Source organism: Bombina bombina, chromosome 11 (genome assembly GCF_027579735.1).
Source record: "Bombina bombina isolate aBomBom1 chromosome 11, aBomBom1.pri, whole genome shotgun sequence".
Classification (NCBI taxonomy): domain Eukaryota; kingdom Metazoa; phylum Chordata; class Amphibia; order Anura; family Bombinatoridae; genus Bombina; species Bombina bombina.
In genome coordinates this window covers 42,359,081-42,384,520 of record NC_069509.1, presented here as the reverse complement: position 1 = coordinate 42,384,520, position 25,440 = coordinate 42,359,081, and the positions used below count along the sequence as shown (strand labels likewise).

Here is a 25,440-nt window from a genome sequence, read left to right as displayed (position 1 = left end):
AAAGATAGGATACGCAATTGACGTAAGGGGATCTGCGGTATGGAAAAGTCGCGGCTGAAAAGTGAGCGTTAGACCCTATTTTCAGTGACTCCAAATACCGGCGGTAGCCTAAAACCAGCGTTAGGAGCCTCTAACGCTGGTTTTCACGGCTACCGCCAAACTCTAAATCTAGGCCTAAGACCCCTAAACTAAGACCCCTTAACTTAACCCCAATTAAAATACACTGAAATAAAATTAAAAAGATACTAACTACATTAAAAATAAAAAAAGTTCCAAAAAATAAAAAACCTAACATTACAGAAAATAACAAACAAAATATTCCACAATAAAAGTTATTCCTATTCTAATACCCTTGTTAAAAAAACAACACCTCAAAATAAAAAAAAATAATCTATAAATAAACTACCAATAGCCCTTAAAAGGTACTTTTGTAGGCACTGCCCTAAAGTTAATAGCTCGTTTGCCAATAAAATAAACCAAGTATCCCTTAACATTACAACCCCCCACCCCCCAAAATAAAAAAACCTAACTAAAAAAAACTAATCTACCCATTGCCCCAAAAAAGGCATTTGTATGGGCATTGCCCTTAAAAGGGCAATCAGCTCTTTTTCAGCCCATAAAAAAATAAAAAAGCCCTAATCTAAAAAATAAAAACTCCAAAAAACCCCCAAAAATTAACACTAATCCCAAAATCGGTACTCACCGTTGACGAAGTCTGGCGAAACATCTTCATCCCAGTGGCAAAAGAAGTTCACCCAAGCGGCTCTAACTTCATCCATCACGGGTCCATCTTCTATCTTCATGGCAGAGGTGGAGCGGTTGATGGAGGTCATCGGCGACATGGAGGTCCTCTTCATGAGATTGTCCTTCCACACATTGAAGATTGAATGCAAGGTACCCTTTTTATATACTGTAACCTTGCATACCTATTGACTGAAAATTTTAAATCAGCCAATAGGATGAGAACTACTTATATCCTATTGGCTGATCAAATCAGCCTGTGTATGCTTACCTTGCTCCTGAGACCAAGCATACTTACGTTGATACCTGTGTATGCTCACCTTGCTCCCGAGACCAAGCCTACTTATATTGATACCTATGTATATTCACCTGGCTCCTAAGACCAATCATACTTACCTTGATACCTGTGTATGCTCACCTGGCTCCTTAGACCAAGCCTTCTTACATTGATACCTGTGTATGCTTACCTGGCTCATAAAACCAAGCATACTTACCTTGATACCTGTGTATGCTCACCTGGCACCTGAGACAAGCCTACTTGCTTTAATACCTGTGTATGCTCACCTGACTCTTGAGACAAAGCCTACTTACCTTGATACCTGTGTATGCTCACCTGGCTACTGAGACCAAGTCTATTTACCTTGATACCCGTGTATGCTCCCCTGGCTCCTGTGACCAAACATACTTACCTTGATACCTGTGTATGCACACATGGATCCTGAAAGTCAAGCAGAATAACCTGATACTGGTGTATGCTCATCCTGTTCCTGAAGCAGTGTCAACTGTACCTACCTGGTGACAGTCTCACCAACAGTACCCACTGGGTATTCTGTGCCTGCTGAGAAACCTGTGTCTATCATACCAGTGACAGCCTTTTTCAAGTCAGCTGTGCCTGCTGTATCTACCTAGTATCCCGTGACAGTCTCACCAACAGTACCTGCTGGATATCTTGTGCCTGCTGAGAAACGTGTGTCTATCATACCAGTGACAGCCTTCTTCAAACCAACTGTGCCTGCTGTACCTACCTGGTATTCTGTGACAGTCTCACCAACAGTATCCACTGGGTATCCTGTGCCTGCCATACCAGGGTCAGCCTTCTTCAGATCATCTGTGCCTGCTGTACCTAATAGGTATTCTGTACCTTTTATTATTCTCATCAAACACCAGTGTATTGTGGACTTTGTTTCTGCTAAAGACTTTAGTGATTTGCATCAGGTTGTTTCTAGGGATGAGCGAATGTGTTTATATTCAAATTCAAATGTCAGAACGAATGTTATTGTAGAAATTCGATTTACATAATCGAATGTTGATAAGAACGAATATTCATAAAAATTTGATTATCATATGTTATTTACAGATTTCAAATATTAAATTTATAAAACACAGTTGTAGACTAGAAATGCTATTTCAAATTTGAAAGCTACATTCAAATTTGAATGTGACATTCAAATTCAAATTTGTAGACTAGAAATACTATTTCGAATTTGAATGTGACATTCGAATTTGACATTCAAATTTGAATATTACATTTATAAAATACAGTATTAGACTAGAAATAATATTTCAAATTTGAATGTGATATTCAAATTCCAATGTAGCATCCAAATTTGAATATTACATTTATAAAACATAGTTGTAGACTAGAAATACTATTTCAAATCCAAATGTGACATTTAAATTCAAATGTAGCATTCAAACTTGAATGTTGCATTTGAATATTACAGTTAGCTAGCTTACGAGTTTGGTGTTATGAGTCAAATAGCAGCGTTATGGCTCATAACGCTGCTTTTTCCCTAACGCTGGTATTACAGGTCTTTTCAGTATAGGCATACCGAACACCTTTTACCCAGTCACGTAGCTTTAGTACCGCACTTTTAAAAAAGTCCTTTTTCAATGGGACTTCCATAGCGCCGGTATTACGAGTTTGCCTGGGAGGTTAAAAACTGAGTGGTACACCCTATACCGACAAGATCCGTACCGCCATCTGAAAGTCAGTAGTTATGAGTTTTACGTTACAAAGCTGTACCATAAAATTCATAACTAAAGTGTTAAAAAGTACACTAACACCCATAAACTACCTATTAACCCCTAAACCGAGGCCCTCTTGCATCGTAAACCCTAAATTAAAATTATTAACCCCTAATCTGCCGCTCCGGACATCGCTGCCACTAAAAAATTTTATTAACCCCTATTCCGCCGCTCCCCGACATTGTAGCCACTATAAACCTATTACCCCCAAAACCACTGCCCTCCCGCATCGCAAACACTATTTAAATATCATTAACCCCTAATCTGCCATCCGCTCACACCACCGCTATAATAATCCTATTAACCACTAAAACTACAAGCCCCCCACAAAGAAATATACTATAATAAAATATTATCCCCCTAAACCGCAAGCCCCCCACAATGAAATATACTAAAATAAACTATTAACACCGAAATCGAAAGCCCCCCACAACGAAATAAACTAATTTAACCCCTAAACCTAACACACCCCTAACTTTATATTAAAATTAAAAATTACGATTTCCCTATCTTAAATTAAATGAAAACTTAACTGTCAAATTTAAAAAAAATAATTTTAAACTAACAATTAAACTAATATAATATTTAAACTACAATTAAACTAACTATTAATTAAAAAAACCTAAACTACACATTAAAAAAATCCTAAAAATTACAAAGTAACTAATTACAATAAAAAATATAAATAATTACAAAAAATAGTAAAATAACTATATTACGAAAAATAAGAAACAAAAAATAAAAATAAATTACTCCTAATCTAAAAGCCCTATCAACATAAAAAAGCCCCCCCAAAATAAAAAACCCTAGCCTACACTAAACTGACAATAGCCCTTAAAAGGGCCTTTTGTGGGGCATTGCCTCAAAGATATCAGCTCTTTTATCTGTAAAAAAAATACAAACAACCCCCCAACAGTAAAACCCACCACCCACCCAACCAACCCCCCAAATAAAAACCTATCTAAATAAACCTAAGCTAACCATTGCCCTGAAAATGGCATTTGTTTGGGCATTGCTCTTAAAAGGGCATTTAGCTCTATTGCCCTGCCCTAAAAGGGCAAGCAGCTCTTTTAGGAAAAGCCCAAACCCTGAGCTAAAATAAAAACCCACCCAAAAAAAACCTTAAAAAAACCTGACACTAAACCCCGACGAGCCACTTACAGTTATTGAAGTCCCCGCTTGAAGGATCCATCCAGCCGACAAAGTCCTCATCTAAGGTGCAAGAAATCTTCATCCAGGTGGCCTTTTCGATCTTTATCCAGCCAGCGAAGTCCTCATCCAAGCGGCAAGAAGTCTTCATCCAGGCAGCATCTTCTATCTTCATTCATCCGGCGCGGAGCGGGTCCATCTTCAAGACATCCGGCGCGGAGCATCCTCTTCATATGGTCGTAAACTGAAGCTTCAATGCAAGTGACATCATCAAAGATAGCGTTCCTTGCATTCCTATTGGCTGAAAGATTTCTATCAGTGAAAAGGAAATAAAGATGAAAAAATCCTGAAAGTTCAATCCTATTGGTTGATTGGAACAGCCAATAGGATTTTTGCAGCTTTAATTCCTATTGGCTGATAGAAATCTTTAAGCCAATAGGAATGCAAGGGACACCATCTTTGATGACATCACTTGCATTGAAGCTTCAGTTTAGGGAGGCGACCATATGAAGAGGATGCTCCGTGCCAGATGTCTTCAAGATGGACCCACTCCACGCCGGATGGATAAAGATAGAAGATGGTGCCTGGATGAAGACTTCTTGCCACCTGAATGAGGACTTCACTGGCTTGATGAAGATTGAAGAGGTCGCCTGGATGAAGACTTCTTTCCGCTTGGATTAGTACTTCGCCAGCCGGATGGATCCTTCAAGCGGTGCCAATTATAGCCTCCAATAATCGCTTCTTTATAATAGAAAAGGTATTATGGGCCTCTTGTAAGCATGGATTCAGCAGCTGGAACTGAGCTTTGGAGAGGGGATCCAGGTAGCTTGGTTGGATGGTTCCCATATGCACACAGGAAGGAAGACATGGATGTAGACCTATGAACTTGATTATTATAGGTGAATTCAGTCAAAGCAAGGTATTGAGCCCAGTCTTCTTGTAACATAGAAGTATAACATATAAGATACTGTTCAAGTTTCATGTGTGTGTTCTGTTTTGGGGGGTGAAAGGCAGTTGATCAAGCCTGCCGAATGTGTAGTCCCTAGCAAAACGCTGTCCAGAATTTATACGTGAATTGGGGGTCCCTATCAGACACTATAGACTCTGGCAAGCCATACAAATGAAAAATCTCTTGCAGAAATATGGTAGCTGTATGATCTGCATCTTGTATGCCCTTAGTGGCAACAAAATCACTATCAACTATCACGAAAACTAAAGTGTTTTATTGACCAGGGTGTAGATCGACTATAAAGCTATATACGTAAATACTCTAGATTTCTATGGTCTGTGAACACAGTAATGGGGTGATCAGCCCACTCCATTAGATGTCTCCATTCCTCAAACGCTGTTTTTATGACAAGTAGTTCTCTATACCCTACATCAGTTTCTTTTTGCTGGGGAGATAACTTGAGACAGGAAGGCCACAGAATGAAGGTAATCATTGTCACCAGCTCTTTGAGACAATACTGCTCCAAAGGCTGTTTCAGAGGAATCAACTTCCACATAGAAGGGCTGTTGTGGTTCAGGTAAAACGGGTTGGGTGAGGAGGTAAAAAGCTGTTTTAAATTGTCAAAGGCTAATTGTGCTTTGTCGGTCCAATGAAATTTAACATTCTTCTTAGTAAGCGCTGTAATGGGTTGAATAACACAAGACAAATTCCTTATAAACTTTCTGTAAAAAATTGCAAAGCCTACAAAACGTTGAATAGCTTTTTTTACTGTCTGGAGTGGGCCAGTTGATTATGGCCTCAATTTTCTTGGAGTTTATACAATTTTTTCTAGGTGTTAAGATGAAACCTAGGAATTCATCTGGGTAAGTGTTAAAGATGCTTCTTAGACGGGACAACACAGTTCTCACATGATCATAATGTTGTTGTACAGAAGAAGAGTAAATGAGTATAGCTATTACGTAAATATCCAGGATATCACGGAAGATATCATTGACAAACCTCTAGAGAGTAGCAGGGGCATTACACAGACCAAAGGGCATCACAGTGTATTCATAATGCCCATAACGTGAATGAAATGTCCTCTTCATACTCTAACAAAATTATAAGCACCTTAGATCAATTTTACTGAATATAACTGTGGATCTGAGTCGATCCATAAGTTCTGTTATAAGTGGTAATGGATATTTGTTTTTTACAGTAATGGCATTGAGCTCCCTGTAGTCTATGCATGGGTGAAGTCCTCCATCTTTTTTGCAGACAAAAAATATGCCAGCCCCAGCAGATGACTTGTACTATTTAATAAACCCTTTCTGAAGATTTTCTTCAATATATTCTTTTTAACACTTTTAACTCAGGTTCAGATATAGAGGCCTATTTATTAAAGGTCTTGCGGACCTGATTTGACAGTGTGGATCAGGTCCGCAAGACCTCGCTGAACGCGGAGAGCAATATGCTCTCCGTATTCAGCATTGCACCAGCAGCTCACAAGAGCTTCTGGTGCAATGCGCCCCCTGCAGACTCGCGGCCGCCAGCAGGGATCGTACTCGATTGGGTTAAATTGTGGAGATTCCTGTCTGCCTCATCAGAGCAGGCAGACAGAGTTATGAAGCAGCGGTCTTTAGACCGCTGCTTCATAACTGCTGTTTCTGGAGAGTCTGAAAACTTGCCAGAAACACGGGCCTACAAGCTCCATACGGAGCTTGATAAATGGGCCTCAATGGATAAATGCACCAAAAGGGAATTGGAGCTCCAGGGAGGAGATCAATTGGACAATCATACTCTCTATGGGGCAGAAGAGTATCACCTCATTTTTTTTTCAAATACATCATGGAAATCCTGATACATTTCTGGTATTTGAACAGGAGGTTTTACTGGTTTCTCAGGTTGGAGGGTAGCATTGATGAGGGACTTAAGACAGTACTGAAGGCAAAATTAAGATTTAAAGTGCACAGTTCCAGTTTCCCAGTTGATTAACGGATTAGGTCTTCACAACCAAAGGAAACACTGGTGAAGTTACTAAGTCAAAGATCATATTCTCCTGATGTCCAGGTCCAATTGTGATCAATATGGAAATGGTTTCTCTTATGATTGGGACAATTTTCAATGGAGACCCATCAATAAGCTGTATATGAATTGTTTTTTCTTAAGGGACACTGGGTATCTGCAGACTTTGGGCTAATTGAGTGTCCAAAAAGCATCCACTGGCCCCTGAATCGATCATAGCAAATAACTTAACTGAGTTCTTGTCCAATTATAAAGAGAGAGAGGTAGGGACAAATGAGGATTTGACTATCTTGGCATTTGACCAATGGACAAAAGGGGAAGAGGTTGCTTACCCCTAGTAGTTTTGGGCTTGGTGGTGCACACTTGGGCTAAATTTTCAGGCTTTCCACAGTATAAAAAGAGATTTAGCAATCATCTTCTTTGATGTTCAGCTTCGAAAACGTGACCTCTGACAACAATTTGCATAGGATCTTTACTGGAGTTAGTTGGTGAGGGTGAAGGCAGAGGGCGCACAAACTGCTTGTGGGGAGGGCTATAAGTAGCAGCCTTTTCCATGTGCCTCTCCCTAAGATGGCAGTCAATCTGGATTGACAAAAAGATAAGGCTTTCAAGAGTCTTAGGAATTCCTACTCATGCAAATTCATCTTTAAAAATATCGGACAGGCCTCGGTTAAGGGTACAGATCTTTACTTGTGCAGTAGAGGACTTATAGGGATCTTCATATTGTGACTCAAGATTTTGCAAAAATTGGTCCCAGGTCTCAAGAATGGGGCTATGAATGACAAGGAGTTGATCTTGTGGCTGATTTATTCTGTGAGGGATTGGGTGTATGTATGGAACTTTACTGATTGCAAAGAAAATAAAAGAACAGGCAGTGCAGTTTGAGATCATAGAAATGACTATGGATGAGCAAATGTTTCTAAAAATTTAAAACAACTTTTTATACATTCGTTCATTTGAATTGGATTTCAAATGTTTATATAACATTCTATTTTCAAATTTTCGTTTTAGAATTTTTCAATAACATTCAAAAATATTCGTTTGCATAAAAGAATGTTTAGCTATTTATTTTATATCACATTCAATTTCAAAATGTATTATTCGAATTTGAATGTGACATTCGAATTCAAATGTAACAATACAAATAGTATTTCTAGTCTACAACTGTGTTTTATAAATAATGTAATATTCGAATTTGAATACTACACTCAAATTCAAATGTCACATTCGCATTCAAAATAGTATTTCTAGTCTAATAAACAGCCAGATTATGAGTTTTGAGCGCTATAGGGAAATTAACGACCGCAGCAAAAGCGACGTTATTCCACCCCCCTATAGCGCTGGTATTACAGGTTTGTAAAAAGCAGGCTTGTGCGGGCGATATGGTTGCAATGAGCTCCATACCGCACTGAAAACATGCGCTGCTTTGACGTGCTTGTGCACTATTTCACCATAGACATCAATGGGGAGAGACGGCAAAAAAAAAGCCCTGCGATCGCGGAATGGAAAGCTCTGTAATGCAGCCCCATTAATGTCTATGGGGAAATAAAAAGTTATGTTTAAACCTAACACCCTAACATAAACCCTGAGTCTAAACACCCCTAATCTGCTGCCCCTAACATCGTCACCACCTACCTACAGTTATTAACCCCTAATCTGCCATCCCCAACATCGCTGCCACCTACAAACCGTTATTAACCCCTAATCTGCTGCCCCTAATATCACCGCCACCTACATACACTTATTAAAGTGAATGTCAATTTTGATGCTAAAAATTCGATTAAAAACAAGGGCACTTTAATTCATCAAAATTTACATTTCACTCTAGTTGGAGACCAACAACAATACAAACATTATGCTGACAAAAAGAGGTGACCTACTCCTGCCTATCAAGTTGAAGACAAAGTATTCTTATCCACTGCTCACCTTCAACTTGCTCTTCCTTCCAAGAAATTAGGTCCTTGTTTCATTAGACCTTTTACCATTGAAAAAATATATCTCAAGTTGCAATTCATATCCAGTTGCCATATATACTCCTGTTTTTCATGCCTCTCTTCTCAAACCTGCAGTTCCTGACCCATTTCCATCTCGCAAATTGCCTTCTCCAGGACCTCTCATTCTGGATGGATCAGAGGAATATGAAGTTGAAGAAATCCTGTATGCCAGACATCGCAGGGGAAGATTGGAGTATCTCATCCATTGGAAGGGATATGGTCCTGATGAGAGAAGTTGGGTGCCAGCATCTGAAGTGCATCCTCCTGCACGTCTAAGAGACCTTAAGAAGAAACATCCTGATCATCCTGTTCACAGTTGTTCCTTGAGGTTACGTCTATAAAGGGGGCACTGTAAGGATTCCTACCTGCACCGAGTTGGGAGGACCCTGTCTCGGCAAAACCCGAGCGTGGATCGCTACTCGGTGTCCCACATGGAGGGACGCAGAAAACAGTCAGTGTAGCAGCTACAGCTGCAGCTCTCTAGGCATGCACGGCAACACGCTGCCTAGATTGAAAGGGTCAGTCCCTGATTATAGGAATTCCCACCTGGAGGACTCAGGTGTGGGGATTCCTATAAAAGCTTACCCAGCCCATCACTCTGGGCTAAGTTATTGCTCAATCCTCCCTGTTCCTGATTCCAAGCACTTACCTGGCTCCTGTGTATGGTCACCTTGCTCCTGAGACCAAGCATATGTACCTTCATACCTGTGTATGCTCACCTTGCTCCTGAGACCAAGCATACTTACCTTGATACCTGTGTCTGCTCACCTTGCTCCTGAGACCAAGCCTACTTACTTTGATACCTGTGTATGCTCACCTGACTATTGAGGCAAAGCCTATTTACCTTGATACCTGTGTATGCTCCCCTGGCTCATGAGGCAAAGCATACTTACATTGATACATGTGTATGCTTAACTTGCTCCTGTAACCAAACATAATTACCTTGATACTTGTGTATGCTCACCTGGATCCTGAAAGTCAAGCAGAATAACCTGATACTGGTGTATGCTCATCCTATTCCTGAAGCTGTGTCTGCTGTACCTACCTGGTATCCCATGACAGTACCCGCTGGGTATCCTGTACCTGCTGAGAATCCTGTGCCTACCATACCAGTGTCAGTCTTCAGTTTAGAAATCCTATCACAATACCCATATTAAAACCAGAGGGTCAAGTGACCCCCTCAGACTAGTTTATCTCCTTTCTAATGTCAACTACATCTCTAAGTTGCTAGGGGCTGAATTGAAGGTGATTGTATTGAATACCTCCAAGATCAGGTGAGGAGAGAATCAGTCTTCTCTTGCCTCTTTATTCATACTTATGTGTAGATCTTAGAGTCCAAATACTGTCTGACAGTCCTTACTATAGCTAGTGGTCTAGTTACCCACATTAACAAGATTTTCTATTTAAAAAAAGGTTAGAATATAGATATAACATATAGATAACATCTGGAATTACATCTACCTTATAATCATGAGCTATTGTAATCACAACAAAATATGTGTAATCTTGCACTATGTTACCATGATTTATTTATTATTATTCAGCCCTTTATTTTTACACCACACAATTATTAAGTTACCAGTGCAGTGCACATACATTAAGGGCCATCATCTCACCTTCAACCACCAGCTGTACATGCTTCTCAAGGGGGCTTGGTAGATATTTGTGTTGAACTTTGCAGAAAAATGACTTCGATTTTTCCATCTCTGTGAATGGTGCAGATATATTAATGCTGTATGTGCCATCTATATTCTGGTTACTGACCAAAGTAGAACTGCTCAGCACTTTTCCATCCATAAATAATGCAACAGAGATATCTTTTGGGTAGAACCCAGTGACTGAGCACAGCAGCTGGTCACCCAACTTCTCAATATTGCTGATTGTAGGAAGCGCTGTAAGATAAGACAAACACATTAGACATTTCCACCAGATATAGATCATGATCCTATTTTAGTCATAATAAACTGAAAGAGTAACATTATTGGAACAATAATAAATGTCCTAATGTGCTGGAGTGTTTTATTATTACAATATTGTTTTCATTGAACTATGTGTTTAACTTCCACAGATTGGTTAAACACATAAGCCTCTATTTATGAAGCTCCGTACTTACCTGCATTCGCCGGCCCCAATACGCCCGCCTAAGTTCGCCTAACCTCGCTGCCGCGGACCTGAATACGCTCGCCAAATTTATCAATAAAGCTGTCAAAAAGCTGCGCACTAAGTACGGAGCGATAAGCAGCGGACTGTGTTATTTATCAGTCATCGATCTCGCTGCTCCTCGGCTTTTTCCCAGCTTTATTGATACCCCTGTCACTAAGCACCCACACTATACTATACTGTTTTACCCCCTATACCGCCGCCCCCGGAATCTGCCACCCCCTATACCGCCACCACCTATATTAAATTTATTAACCCCTATCCTGCCCCCGCTACACCGTCGCCACTATATTAAACTTATTAACCCCTAAACTTAAATATTATTTAAATAAATCTAAATAAAAATTACTATTATTAACTAACGCCTAGATTTAGAGTTCTGCGTTAGCCGTCAAAACCAGCGTTAAGGGGTCCTAACGCTGGTTTTGGCCACCCGCTGGTATTTAGAGTCAGTCAGGAAAGCGTCTAACGCTCACTTTCCAGCCGTGACTTTTCCATACCGCAGATCCCCTTACGCCAATTGCGTATCCTATCTTTTCAATGGGATCTTCCTAACGCTGGTAATTAGAGTCTTGGCTGAAGTGAGCGTTAGGACTCTAACGACAAAACTCCAGCCGCAGAAAAAAGTCAGGAGTTAAGAGCTTTATGGGCTAACGCCAGTTCATAAAGCTCTTAACTACTGCGCTCTAAAGTACACTAACACCCATAAACTACCTTTGTACCCCTAAACCGAGGCCCCCCCACATCGCCGCCACTATAATAAATTTTTTTAACCCCTAATCTGCCAACCGCACACCGCCGCAACCTACATTATCCCTATGTACCCCTAATCTGCTGCCCCTAACATCGCCAACACCTACATAATATTTATTAACCCCTAATCTGCCCCCCCCCCATGTCGCTGCTACCTACCTACACTTATTAACCCCTAATCTGCCGACCGGACCTTGCCGCCACTATAATAAATGTATTAACCCCTAAACCGCCTCACTCCCACCTCAAAAACCCTATAATAAATAGTATTAACCCCTAATCTGCCCTCCCTAACATCGCCGCCACCTAACTTCAAGTATTAACCCCTAATCTGCCGACCGGACCTCGCCGCTACTCTAATAAATGTATTAACCCCTAAAGCTAAGTCTAACCCTAACCCTAACACCCCCCTAAATTAAATATAATTTAAATCTAACGAAATAAAATAAATCTTATTAAATAAATTAATCCTATTTAAAGCTAAATACTTACCTGTAAAATAAACCCTAATATAGCTACAATATAAATAATAATTACATTGTAGCTATTTTAGGATTTATATTTATTTTACAGGCAACTTTGTATTTATTTTAACTAGGTACAATAGTTATTAAATAGTTATTTACTATTTAATAGCTACCTAGTTAAAATAATTACAAAATTACCTGTAAAATAAATCCTAACCTAAGTTACAATTAAACCTAACACTATACTATCAATAAATTAATTAACTAAACTATCTACAATTATCTTCAATTAAATCAACTAAACTAAATTACAAAAAAAACAAACACTAAATTACAAAAAAAATTACAAGAATTTTAAACTAATTACACCTACTCTAAGCCCCCTAAAAAAATAACAAAGCCCCCCAAAATAAAAAAAGCCCTACCCTATTCTAAAATAAAAAGTTAACAGCTCTTTTACCTTACCAGCCCTTAAAAGGGCCTTTTGTGGGGCATGCCCCAAAGAAAACAGCTCTTTTGCATTTAAAAAAAACATACAATACCCCCCCCCAACATTACAACCCACCACCCACATACCCCTAATCTAACCCAAACCCCCCTTAAAAACCTAACACTAAGCCCCTGAAGATCTCCCTACCTTATCTTCACCACGCCGGGTATCACCGATCCGTCCAGAAGAGGGTCCGAAGTCTTCATCCTATCCAGCAAGAAGAGGTCCAGAAGAGGGTCCGAAGTCTTCATCCTATCCAGCAAGAAGAGGACATCCGGACCGGTAGACATGTTCATCCAGACAGTGTCTTCTATCTTGATCCATCCGGCGCAGAGCGGGACCATCTTGAAGCAGCCGACGCGGATCCATCCTCTTCTTCCGGCGACTCCCGACGAATGAAGGTTCCTTTAAGTGACGTCATCCAAGATGGAGTCCCTCGAATTCCGATTGGCTGATAGGATTCTATCAGCCAATCGGAATTAAGGTAGGAAAAATCTGATTGGCTGATTGAATCAGCCAATCAGATTCAAGTTCAATCCGATTGGCTGATCCAATCAGCCAATCAGATTGAGCTCGCATTCTATTGGCTGATCGGAACAGCCAAAAGAATGGGAGTTCAATCTGATTGGCTGATCCAATCAGCCAATCGGATTGAACTTGAATCTGATTGGCTGATTCAATCAGCCAATCAGATTTTTCCTACCTTAATTCCGATTGGCTGATAGAATCCTATCAGCCAATCGGAATTCGAGGGACGCCATCTTGGATGACGTCACTTAAAGGAACCTTCATTCGTCGGGAGTCGCCGGAAGAAGAGGATGGATCCGCGTCGGCTGCTTCAAGATGGTCCCGCTCCGTGCCGGATGGATGAAGATAGAAGACGCCGCCTGGATGAACATGTCTACCGGTCCGGATGTCCTCTTCTTGCCGGATAGGATGAAGACTTCAGACCCTCTTCTGGACCTCTTCTTGCCGGATAGGATGAAGACTTCGGACCCTCTTCTGGACGGATCGGTGATACCCGGCGTGGTGAAGATAAGGTAGGAAGATCTTCAGGGGCTTAGTGTTAGGTTTTTAAGGGGGGTTTGGGTTAGATTAGGGGTATGTGGGTGGTGGGTTGTAATGTTGGGGGGGATTGTATGTTTTTTTTAAATGCAAAAGAGCTGTTTTCTTTGGGGCATGCTCCGCAAAAGGCCCTTTTAAGGGCTGGTAAGGTAAAAGAGCTGTTAACTTTTCGTAATTTAGAATAGGGTAGGGCATTTTTTTAATTTGGGGGGCTTTGTTATTTTTTTAGGGGGCTAAGAGTAGGTGTAATTAGTTTAAAATTCTTGTAATCTTTTTTTTTTTTTGTAATTTAGTGTTTGTTTTTTTGTAATTTAGTTTAGTTGATTTAATTGTAGATAATTGTAGATAGTTTAGTTAATTAATTTATTGATAGTGTAGTGTTAAGTTTAATTGTAACTTAGGTTAGGATTTATTTTACAGGTAATTTTGTAATTATTTTAACTAGGTAGCTATTAAATAGTAAATAACTATTTAATAACTATTGTACCTAGTTAAAATAAATACAAAGTTGCCTGTAAAATAAATATAAATCCTAAAATAGCTACAATGTAATTATTATTTATATTGTAGCTATATTAGGGTTTATTTTACAGGTAAGTATTTAGCTTTAAATAGGATTAATTTATTTAATAAGATTTATTTTATTTCGTTAGATTTAAATTATATTTAATTTAGGGGGGTGTTAGGGTTAGGGTTAGACTTAGCTTTAGGGGTTAATACATTTATTAGAGTAGCGGCGAGGTCCGGTCGGCAGATTAGGGGTTAATACTTGAAGTTAGGTGGCGGCGATGTTAGGGAGGGCAGATTAGGGGTTAATACTATTTATTATAGGGTTTTTGAGGCAGGAGTGAGGTGGTTTAGGGGTTAATACATTTATTATAGTGGCGGCGAGGTCCGGTCGGCAGATTAGGGGTTAATAAGTGTAGGTAGGTAGCAGCCACGTGGGGGGGGGCAGATTAGGGGTTAATAAATATAGTATAGGGGTCAGCAATGTTAGGGGCAGCAGATTAGGGGTACATAGCAATAATGTAGGTTGCGGCGGTGTACGGAGCGGCAGATTAGGGGTTAATAATAAAATGCAGGGGTCAGCGATAGCGGGGACGGCAGATTAGGGGTTAATAAGTGTAAGGTTAGGGGTGTTTAGACTCGGGGTACATGTTAGGGTGTTAGGTGCAGACGTAGGAAGTGTTTCCCCATAGGAAACAATGGGGCTGCGTTAGGAGCTGAACGCTGCTTTTTGCAGGTGTTAGGTTTTTTTTCAGCTCAAACTGCCCCATTGTTTCCTATGGGGATATTGTGCACGCGCACGTTTTTGAAGCTGGCCGCGTCCGTAAGCAACGCTGGTATTTAGAGTTGAAGTGGCGGTAAATTATGCTCTACGCTCCCTTTTTGGAGCCTAACGCAGCCCTTCAGAGAACTCTAAATACCAGCGTTGTTTAAAAGGTGCAGAGGAAAAAAAACATGCGTAGCTAACGCACCCCTTCTAACTCAAAACTCTAAATCTAGGTGTTAATTAAAACTAAATACTTACCTATAAAATAAACCCCAAGCTAGCTACAATGTAACTAATAGTTACATTGTAGCTATTTTAGGATTTATTTTTATTTTACAGGCAAGTTTGTATTTATTTTAACTAGGAAGAATAGTTAGTAAATAGTTATCAACTATTTAATAACTACCTAGCTAAAATAAATACAAAATTACCTGTAAAATAAATCCTAACCTAAGTTACAATTACACCTAAGACTACACTATCATTAAATTAATTAAATAAATTAACTACAATTACCTAAAATTAAATACAATTAAATAAACTAAACTATAGTACAAAAAAAAACTAAATTACAGAAAATAAAAAAAAATTACAAGAAGTTTAAACTAATTACACCTAATCTTTGCCCCCTAATAAAATAAAAAAGCCCCCCAAAATAATAAAATTCCCTACTCTATACTAAATTACAAAGTAATCAGCTCTTTTACCAGCCCTTAAAAGGGCTTTTTGAGGGGCATTGCCCCAAAGTAATCAGCTCTTTTACCTGTAAAAAAAAAAAGAAATATAACCCCCCCAACATTGAAACCCACCACCCACATACCCCTACTCTAAAACCCACCCAAACCTCCCTTAAAAAAACCTAACACTAACCCCCTGAAGATCACCCTACCTTGAGCCGTCTTCAACCAGCCGGGCCGAATTCTTCATCCAAGCGGGGCAGAAGAGGTCCTCCATCCGGCCGAAGTCTTCATCCAAGCGGGGCAGAAGAGGTACTCCATCCGGCCAAAGTCTTCATCCAAGCGGCGTCTTCTATCTTCAATCATGCGGAGCGGAGCCATCTTCCATCCAGCCGACGCAGAGCCATCCTCTTCCAACGACTTCCAAACACCGAATCCCTGGTCCTTTAAATGACGTCATCCAAGATGGCGTCCCTCGAATTCTATCAGCCAATCAGAATTAAGGTAGGAAAAATCCGATTGGCTAAACCAATCAGCCAATCGGATTGACCTTGCATTCTATTGGCTGATCGGAACAGCCAATAGAATGCGAGGTCAATCCGATTGGCTGATTGGATCAGCCAATCGGATTGAACTTTAATCCGATTGGCTGATTGCATCAGCCAATTGGATTTTTCCTACCTTAATTCCGATTGGCTGATAGAATCCTATCAGCCAATCGGAATTCGATGGACGCCATCTTGGATGACGTAATTTAAAGGACCAGGCATTTGGTGTTAGGACATCGTTGGAAGAGTATGGCTCCGCGTCGGCTGGATGGAAGATGGCTCCGCTCTGGATGATTGAAGATAGAAGACGCCGCTTGGATGAAGACTTCGGTCAGATGGAGGACCTCTTCTGCCCCGCTTGGATGAAGACTTCGGCCGGATGGAGGACCTCTTCTGCCCCGCTTGGATGAAGGCTTCGGCCGGATGGAGGACCTCTTCTGCCCCGCTTGGATGAAGAATTCGGCCCGGCTGGGTGAAGACGGCTCAAGGTAGGGTGATCTTCAGGGGGTAAGTGTTAGTTTTTTAAGGGGGTTTGGGTGGGTTTTAGAGTAGGGGTATGTGGGTGGTGGGTTTTAATGTTGGGGGGGTTGTATTTCTTTTTTTTTTACAGGTAAAAGAGCTGATTACTTTGGGGCAATGCCCCGCAAAAAGCCCTTTTAAGGGTTGGTAAAAGAGCTGATTACTTTGTAATTTAGTATAGGGTAGGGAATTTTATTATTTTGGGGGGCTTTTTTATTTTATTAGTAGGTATTTTATTTAATTTATTTATTGATAGTGTAGTGTTAGGTGTAATTGTAACTTAGGTTAGGATTTATTTTACAGGTAAATTTGTCTTTATTTTAGCTAGGTAGTTATTAAATAGTTAATAGCTATTTAATAACTATTGTACCTAGTTAAAATAAATACAAACTTGCCTGTAAAATAAAAATAAATCCTAAAATAGCTACAATATAATTATTAGCTATATTGTAGCTATCTTAGGGTTTATTTTACAGGTAAGTATTTAGTTTTAAATAGGAATAATTTAGTTAATAATAGTAATATGTATTTGGATTTATTAAAATAATATTTGTTAGGGGGTGTTAGTGTTAGACTTAGGTTTAGGGGTTAATAAGTTTAATATAGGTGGCGGCTGGGGCCGGGAGCGGCGGTTTAGGGGTTAAACATTTAATTTAGTTGTGGCGGGGTCCGGGAGCAGCGGTTTAGGGGTTAATGAGTTTAATGTAGGTGGCGGCGGTGTAGTGGGGGGCAGGATAGGGGTTAATAAATGTAATGTAGGTAGCGGCGGGGTCCGGGAGAGGCGGTTTAGGGGTTAATATATTTATTATAGTTGCGGCAGGGTCCGGGAGTGGCGGTTTAGGGGTTAAAAAGTATAATGTAGGTGGCGGCGGTGTAGGGGGGCAGATTAGGGGTGTTTAGACTCGGGGTACATGTTAGGGTGTTAGGTGCAGACATCTCCCATAGAAATCAATAGGATATCGGGAAGCAGCGAACATGATCTTTTGCTGCTGTCGGACTCCCATTGATTCCTATGGGATCCGCCGCCTCCAGGGCAGCGGATTGAAAACCAGGTACGCTGGGCTGGAAAAGTGCCGAGCGTACCTGCTAGGAATTTGATAAATTCCAAAAGTAGTCAGATTGTGCCGAACTTGCGTTCGGCACATCTGGAGTGACGTAAGAATCGATCTGTGTCGGACTGAGTCCGGCGGATTGTAGCTTACGTCACTAGATTCTACTTTTGCCGGTCTGTAGGGCTTCATAAATATGGCGAATCAGCCTCGCCACAAATACGCTGCGGAATTCCAGCATATTTGCGGTTGACGCCTTGATAACTAGAGGCCAATGTGAAAGTTATCTCTGGAGGTTGGTAATACACTGCTAATCCTCAGCATAACACAGCCACTAATTGGCTTCAATACCTATATGGCTAATGTGTTCAATTCTGGACCAGTAGTGCTTTGCCACTGTCAGTATGTGTCTAATATCTATTTTACCAAATAGTTAATAATTAAGGTTCCATATACTGGGAAGGGCCCCACTTAGGGCCAGATTACGAGTGGTACAGTTACGGGCAAGCAAAAAATGGTTTATCACGGCTGTTTGTGCTTGTATTCCAAGTTAAAAGTAAATGAGATTGATTGAGCGCAATTGAAGTTAACCTGCATCAGAATATCGCGTACAGAGCTCTGGTTAATTGTTTCACGAAACAAAAAAGTGTAATAAAACACATCAAAAATGCATTACAAAGTACAGTTACACTCAAAATAGCACTGTCTAATAACAATTGTTTTTTTTTTTTAAATGCACAAAAAAGTTATAAGGGCTCAAATATATGAGGTCTCAGGTGTAGAGCGGCAACAGATTCTGCAGCGCTATAAACATAGGCAGAATACAAGAAAACATTTATAGGGATCAAACAGATAGAGGGCTGTAATATTGGCATAATCTGAATTCAGATGTGGTCAGGAAGTTTTAATATATGGCATATCACTGTAATAACTCAGTTGTGTGGTCAGTAAGGGGTTAACTCCGCATTCAAATACTGGAATGTAGAAAGATCACCTTACCAGGCCCTGTCTGCTAATTATGACAAGCTGGTTTAAGTTAAAAAGATATAGAGATTCCCTTTGTGTGACCATATGCCCTTTCTCCAACCACATGGCATGGCTGTAATCATATACCTGGACAGGACAAGGGGGGTTGCATATGAGTGACATCATCATTGGGGGATGGATGAAAACTTGCATAAGACCCTACACACAAAAACTCTCTCTCTCTCTCTTATCTCTCACTGGATGCAAGGTAACAACACATGTGAGTATCTTTATACTGAGACCTCCATTACAGCACACCATATACTTTCACATAGAATGGGTACATGTATTAGTGTGATATTGATGCTACATCAGTACTGTATATATATGATAGAATCGGCATATGTGTTTTGATGTTTAATTCAGTGATGTATATTATAGTTAATCTGCATATTGTATTAATGTTTATATAGCCTCAATGTAATAAAAAGTTTGCATGGCTGAAGCAAGACTTGTGAGTTAATGTCCTTACAGGTAGTTTAATTAAGCTAGTGATTGGGTGTTAATATTTTATAGTAGTATAATAATTCATAAGGGATTATTAAGAGGAATATTAGCAGACTACTAAACGTATAGCGAACAGACACTAAGAAATATACTGCTAGATTACGAGTTTTGTCGGTAAAGACTTGCGTTGCTAACAAGGCTTTTTTTTTCCAGCGCTCACTTTAAACAACGCTGGTATTACAAGTTTTCTGAATGGCTGCGTTAGCCTCAGAAAAGTGAGCATTGAGCAAATTTAGCTCCACTTCTCACTGTAATAACAGCGTTGCTTACAGTAGCGGTAAGCTGGCTAAAACGTGCTCATGCACGATTTCCCCATAGGAAACAATGGGGCTGAGACGGCTGGAAAAAAACCTAACACCTGCAAAAAAGCAGCGTCCAGCTTCTAACGCAGCCCCATTGTTTCCTATGGGAAAATACTTTTAATGTCTACACCTAACACTCTAACATGAACCCCGAGTCTAAACACCCCTAACCTTACACTTATTAACCTCTAATCTGCTGCCCCCGACATCGTTGCCACCTGCATTATACTATTAACCCATAATCTGCCGCTCCGGACACCGCCGCCACCTACGTTGTACCTATGAACCCCTAATCTGCTACCCCTAACATCTCCAACACCTACATTATACTTATTAACCCCTAATCTGACTTCCCCAATGTCGCCGCCACCTACCTACAATTATTAACCCCTAATCTGCCACCCCCAATGTCGCCGCCACTATACTAAATGTATTAACCCTAAACCTAAGTCTAACCCTAACCCTAACACCCCCCTAAGTTAAATATTATTTAAATAAATCTAAATAAAATTACTATAATTAAATAAATGATTCCAATTTAAAACAAAATACTTACCTATAAAATAAACCCTAATATAGCTACAATATAACTAATAGTTACATTATAGCTATTTTAGGATTTATTTTTATTTTACATGCAACTTTGTATTTATTTTAACTAGGTACAATAGTTATTAAATAGTTATTAACTATTTAATAACTACTTAGCTAAAATAAATACAAATATACCTGTAAAATAAACCCTAACCTAAGTTACAATTACACCTAACACTACTCTATAAATAAATTAATTACCTAAATTAAATTAAACTAATTAAAATTAAATTAAATAAACTAAATTACGAAAAAAAAAACAATAAATTACAGAAAATAAAAAAGAAATTACAATTTTTTGAAACTAATTACACCTAATCTAATCCCACTAATAAAATAAAAAGCCCCCCAAAATAATAAAATTCCCTAACCTATACTAAATTACAAATAACCCTTAAAAGGGCCTTTTGCGGGGCATTGCCCCAAAGTAATCAGCTCTTTCACCTGTAAAAAAAATACAATACCCCCCCAACATTACAACCCACCACCCACATACCCCTACTCTAAAACCCACCCAATCCCCCCTTAAAAAAAAACTAACACTAACCCCCTGAAGATCCCCCTACCTTGAGCCGTCTTCACCCAGCCGGGCCGAAGTCTTCATCCAATCCGGCAAGAAGAGGTCCTCCAGAGGGTCCGAAGTCTTCATCCTATCCGGGCAGAAGAGGACATCCAGACCGGAAGAAGTCTTCATCCAAGCGGCATCTTCTTTCTTCATCTTTCCGGAGCGGCACCATCTTGAAGACATCCGACGCGGAGCTTCCATCCAGACCGACGACTAGATGACGAATGATGGTTCCTTTAAATGATGTCATCCAAGATGGCATCCCTCGAATTCCGATTGGCTGATAGGATTATATCAGCCAATCGCAATTAAGGTAGGAAAAATCCTATTGGCTGATGCTATCAGCCAATCGGATTGAAGTTCAATCCGATTGGCTGATCCAACCAGCCAATAGGATTGAGCTGGCATTCTATTGGCTGATTGGAACAGCCAATAGAATGCGAGTTCAATCCTATTGGCTGATTGCATCAGCCAATAGGATTTTTCCTACCTTAATTCCGATTGGCTGATAGAATCCTATCAACCAATCGGAGTTCGAGGGACGCCATCTTGGATGACGTCATTTAAAGGAACCGTCATTCATCGTCTAGTCGTCGATCTGGATGGAAGCTCCACGTCGGATGTCTTCAAGATGGTGCCGCTGCGCTCCGGAAGGATGAAGAAAGAAGATGCCGCTTGGATGAAGACTTCTTCCGGTCTGGATGTCCTCTTCTGCCCGGATAGGCTGATTACTTTGGGGCAATGCCCCGCAAAAGGCCCTTTTAAGGGCTCTTTGTAATTAAGTATAGGGTAGGGCTTTTTTTATTTTGGGGGGCTTTTATATTTTATTAGGGGGATTAGATTAGGTGTAATTAGTTTAAAAAAATTGTAATTTCTTTTTTATTTTCTGTAATTTAGTGTGGGGGTTTTCTCGTAATTTAGTTTATTTAATTTAATTGTAATTAGTTTAATTTAATTTAGGTAATTAATTTATTTATAGAGTAGTGTTAGGTGTAATTGTAACTTAGGTTAGGGTTTATTTTACAGGTATATTTGTATTTATTTTAGCTAGGTAGTTATTAAATAGTTAATCGGTGTATAGGGGATGACGTAGCTACAGCTTGGGAGGTGTGTAGGTAGCTAGCCAATTGGAGTCCTCAAAAGGCCGGTCTGAAGAAATGTACTTGTAGCGGGGTGCCAACTGAAGGAAGCCGAGCAGGCTTCGTAGAATACAGGTTCAAGGATAAGCAGCACTCCAAAAGGTAGAGTAAAACACAGTCTTTTATTCTTAAGATTTAAAAATTCAAAAAGATACACACAAAAAATAGTGCAATGCAGCACAGCACAGCACATCAGCAAAAAGGTTACATGGAAGGGGAGCGAGGTCCTGACATGTTTCGTGCTATTCAGCACTTAATCATAGGATGGTTCCCCACCTGTGTAATGCTCCATTTAACTGGTTGTTTAACCAATCACAATTTATCAAAAAATATACACACCCTCAAAAGAAAAGAGAGCTAGTATAAATGGTGCATTACAGAGGAAGACGAGAACAGTGAAACAAAAAATAATAAACTAACAATGATAAAAATGACACAACAGTATAGTTATAAAAAAATAAAAAAATAAATGATAAGAAAAAATATGAAAAAACATTGTTGTTAATTCCTATTATTGCAACATAAATATAATTTTAGATTTAATAGGTTTATGAACTCTTCATAGATAAATGTTTAATATTTAATTTTTTAAATTTCTTAAATATTAATTTTCACATACTTTGATGTATAGTGAGTGTCAATAATAGGAACTTTGTTTACTTGATTCTACAAATAGCCTCATATTAAATTATTTCGTATTAGACATAGAATATCTATAAATATCATTCTTATAATGGTTGATGGAATGATGTGCATCGCAACTCTCTGTCTGTGGGATCACAACGACAGATGTCTTGAATCACAGATGTTACAAAAAACAACAAAAAACAACAAAAAAAACAACAAAAAACATAACCATTAATCATAAAGTATGAAAGCAAATGATAACATTATTATCAGACCTCTGGTCATGGTATAAGAGCAAGCATACAAATGGGTGATAGAATAAAACTAATACTAATACCTTAATGACCTGTTAATGTGAAAACATATACAATAAATGCAGGTATTAGATGTACATTTGCACTGGCTATCATGCCAAAGGGGATTGCAAGATAATAACACCAGAAAATCAATGATCTGAAAGGAAATCAATTTAGATCAATATTTCCCTGTACTAGCTTAGGAATCAACAAAGAAACTTATATCCCACTCCTTATTGAGGCCATGTGGTGTCCTTGTATTAAGCTTCCATATCCAATACAGCTCTTTTTTGGAAAGGATAGAGTTAATATTACCTCCTCGAATGGGTCTTTTGGCTACATCAATTACTTTAACTGTAAATTTGGATTGATCTGTGAAATGTATGCCATTAAAGTGTCTTGCTACACTGGAATCTTTGTTATAGTTTTTTATGTCTCTCTTATGTTCCCCTATTCTAGACCTAAGGGCACGTGAGGTTTGACCTACGTACTGTTCTGAGCATAAAGAACATTCTAGGAGATAAACTACAAATGTAGTGCCACAGTTGGCATAATGGTCAATCTTAAAATTGCCTTTATTTGAGTAACTATTGAAGTTTATTCCCATAGAAATATGCTGGCAGGTATGACAGTTCCGTGACAGGCATCTAAAAGTTCCTTTCTTATTGAGCCATTGTACACTTTTCTCTCTGACATTATCATTAACCATACTAGGTGAAAGCTTTGCCCAATGTAGGTGCTTTTTTTGACACAAATTTAATCTTGTCTACAACATTGGCTAAAGCACTGTCACCTTTAAGTATGGGTAAGTTCTTTTTGATTATATTACACAGGTCATTGAACTGCAAGGAAAATTCCGTAGAAAATATCACTACATCTTTATCAAAAGCATCCTTCTTACCCTTACTAGATGAAGGGATAAAATTCCTTTTAACATCTTCCAATGACCTATGTAATGTATCAGGATTGTAGCCCCTGGCAATTAGTCTGTCCGTTAGTTTTTTGGCTTGATGGTTAAACAAATCATCAGAATTTGTGTTCCTTCGAAGCCTTAGAAACTGGCTTTTCGGAATTGATTGAATTAAATGCTTAGGATGACAAGAGGTAGCATGCAAGATCGTATTTCCTGATGTTGGCTTCCTGAATGTATCTGTAATGATCCTATTTGTTTCTACTGAGCCATGTAAAGTAAGGTCCAAGAAATGTATTTCTTTATCCTGAATCTCCCCAGTGAACTTCAATTTGAGGTCATTATTGTTAACATATTTCAAGAATTCCTCAAAGACGAAGTCACCCTTCACCACAAAGATGAGATCGTCAATAAATCTCATATATGTGCGAATATTATCAAAAAATGGATTGTTGCTGCTGTAGAGACTGCCGAGTTCCCACCATCCCACAAATAAATTCGCGAATGAGGGCGCAAACTTCGCCCCCATCGCAGTACCACATATTTGTAGATAATATTCGCCATTAAACATAAAGTAATTGTGGGATAGTAGAAACTCAACAGTCTCACAGAAGAACAATTTAAACTCTCTTGAATAATTGGTGTAATTATCCAAGAAGAAACGGACAGCCTGTATGCCCAAAGCATGTGGTATACATGAGTACATGAGTACAGTGACACCGCATCTATCACCACCCACCTAAAGTCAGCATCCCATTTAATACAAAATTAAAAAATTAAATATTAAACATTTATCTATGAAGAGTTCATAAACCTATTAAATCTAAAATTATATTTATGTTGCAATAATAGGAATTAACAACAATGTTTTTTCATATTTTTTCTTATCATTTATTTTTTTATTTTTTTATAACTATACTGTTGTGTCATTTTTATCATTGTTAGTTTATTATTTTTTGTTTCACTGTTCTCGTCTTCCTCTGTAATGCACCATTTATACTAGCTCTCTTTTCTTTTGAGGGTGTGTATATTTTTTGATAAATTGTGATTGGTTAAACAACCAGTTAAATGGAGCATTACACAGGTGGGGAACCATCCTATGATTAAGTGCTGAATAGCACGAAACATGTCAGGACCTCGCTCCCCTTCCATGTAACCTTTTTGCTGATGTGCTGTGCTGTGCTGCATTGCACTATTTTTTGTGTGTATCTTTTTGAATTTTTAAATCTTAAGAATAAAAGACTGTGTTTTACTCTACCTTTTGGAGTGCTGCTTATCCTTGAACCTGTATTAAATAGTTAATAACTATTTAATAACTATTGTACCTAGTTAAAATGAATACAAAGTTGCATGTAAAATAAAAATAAATCCTAAAATAGCTATAATGTAACTATTAGTTATATTGTAGCTATATTAGGGTTTATTTTATAGGTAAGTATTTAGTTTTAAATAGGAATAATTTATTTAATTATAGTAATTTTATTTAGATTTATTTAAATAATATTTAACTTAGGGGGGTGTTAGGTTTAGACTTAGGTTTAGGGGTTAATACATTTAATATAGTAGCGGCGACGTTGGGGGCGGCCGATTAGGGGTTAATAATTGTAG

General features: G+C 38.9%; 1 protein-coding gene across 1 annotated transcript in view; it reads right to left on the bottom strand.

Moving 5' to 3' along the window:
• Positions 1 to 25,440, bottom strand: part of LOC128641641 (uncharacterized) — a 505,331-nt gene that overhangs the window by 461,444 nt on the left and 18,447 nt on the right. Inside the window, 1 exon segment of the mRNA XM_053694177.1 lies at positions 10,482 to 10,757. Coding sequence (XP_053550152.1) covers positions 10,482 to 10,757 — 276 coding nt within the window.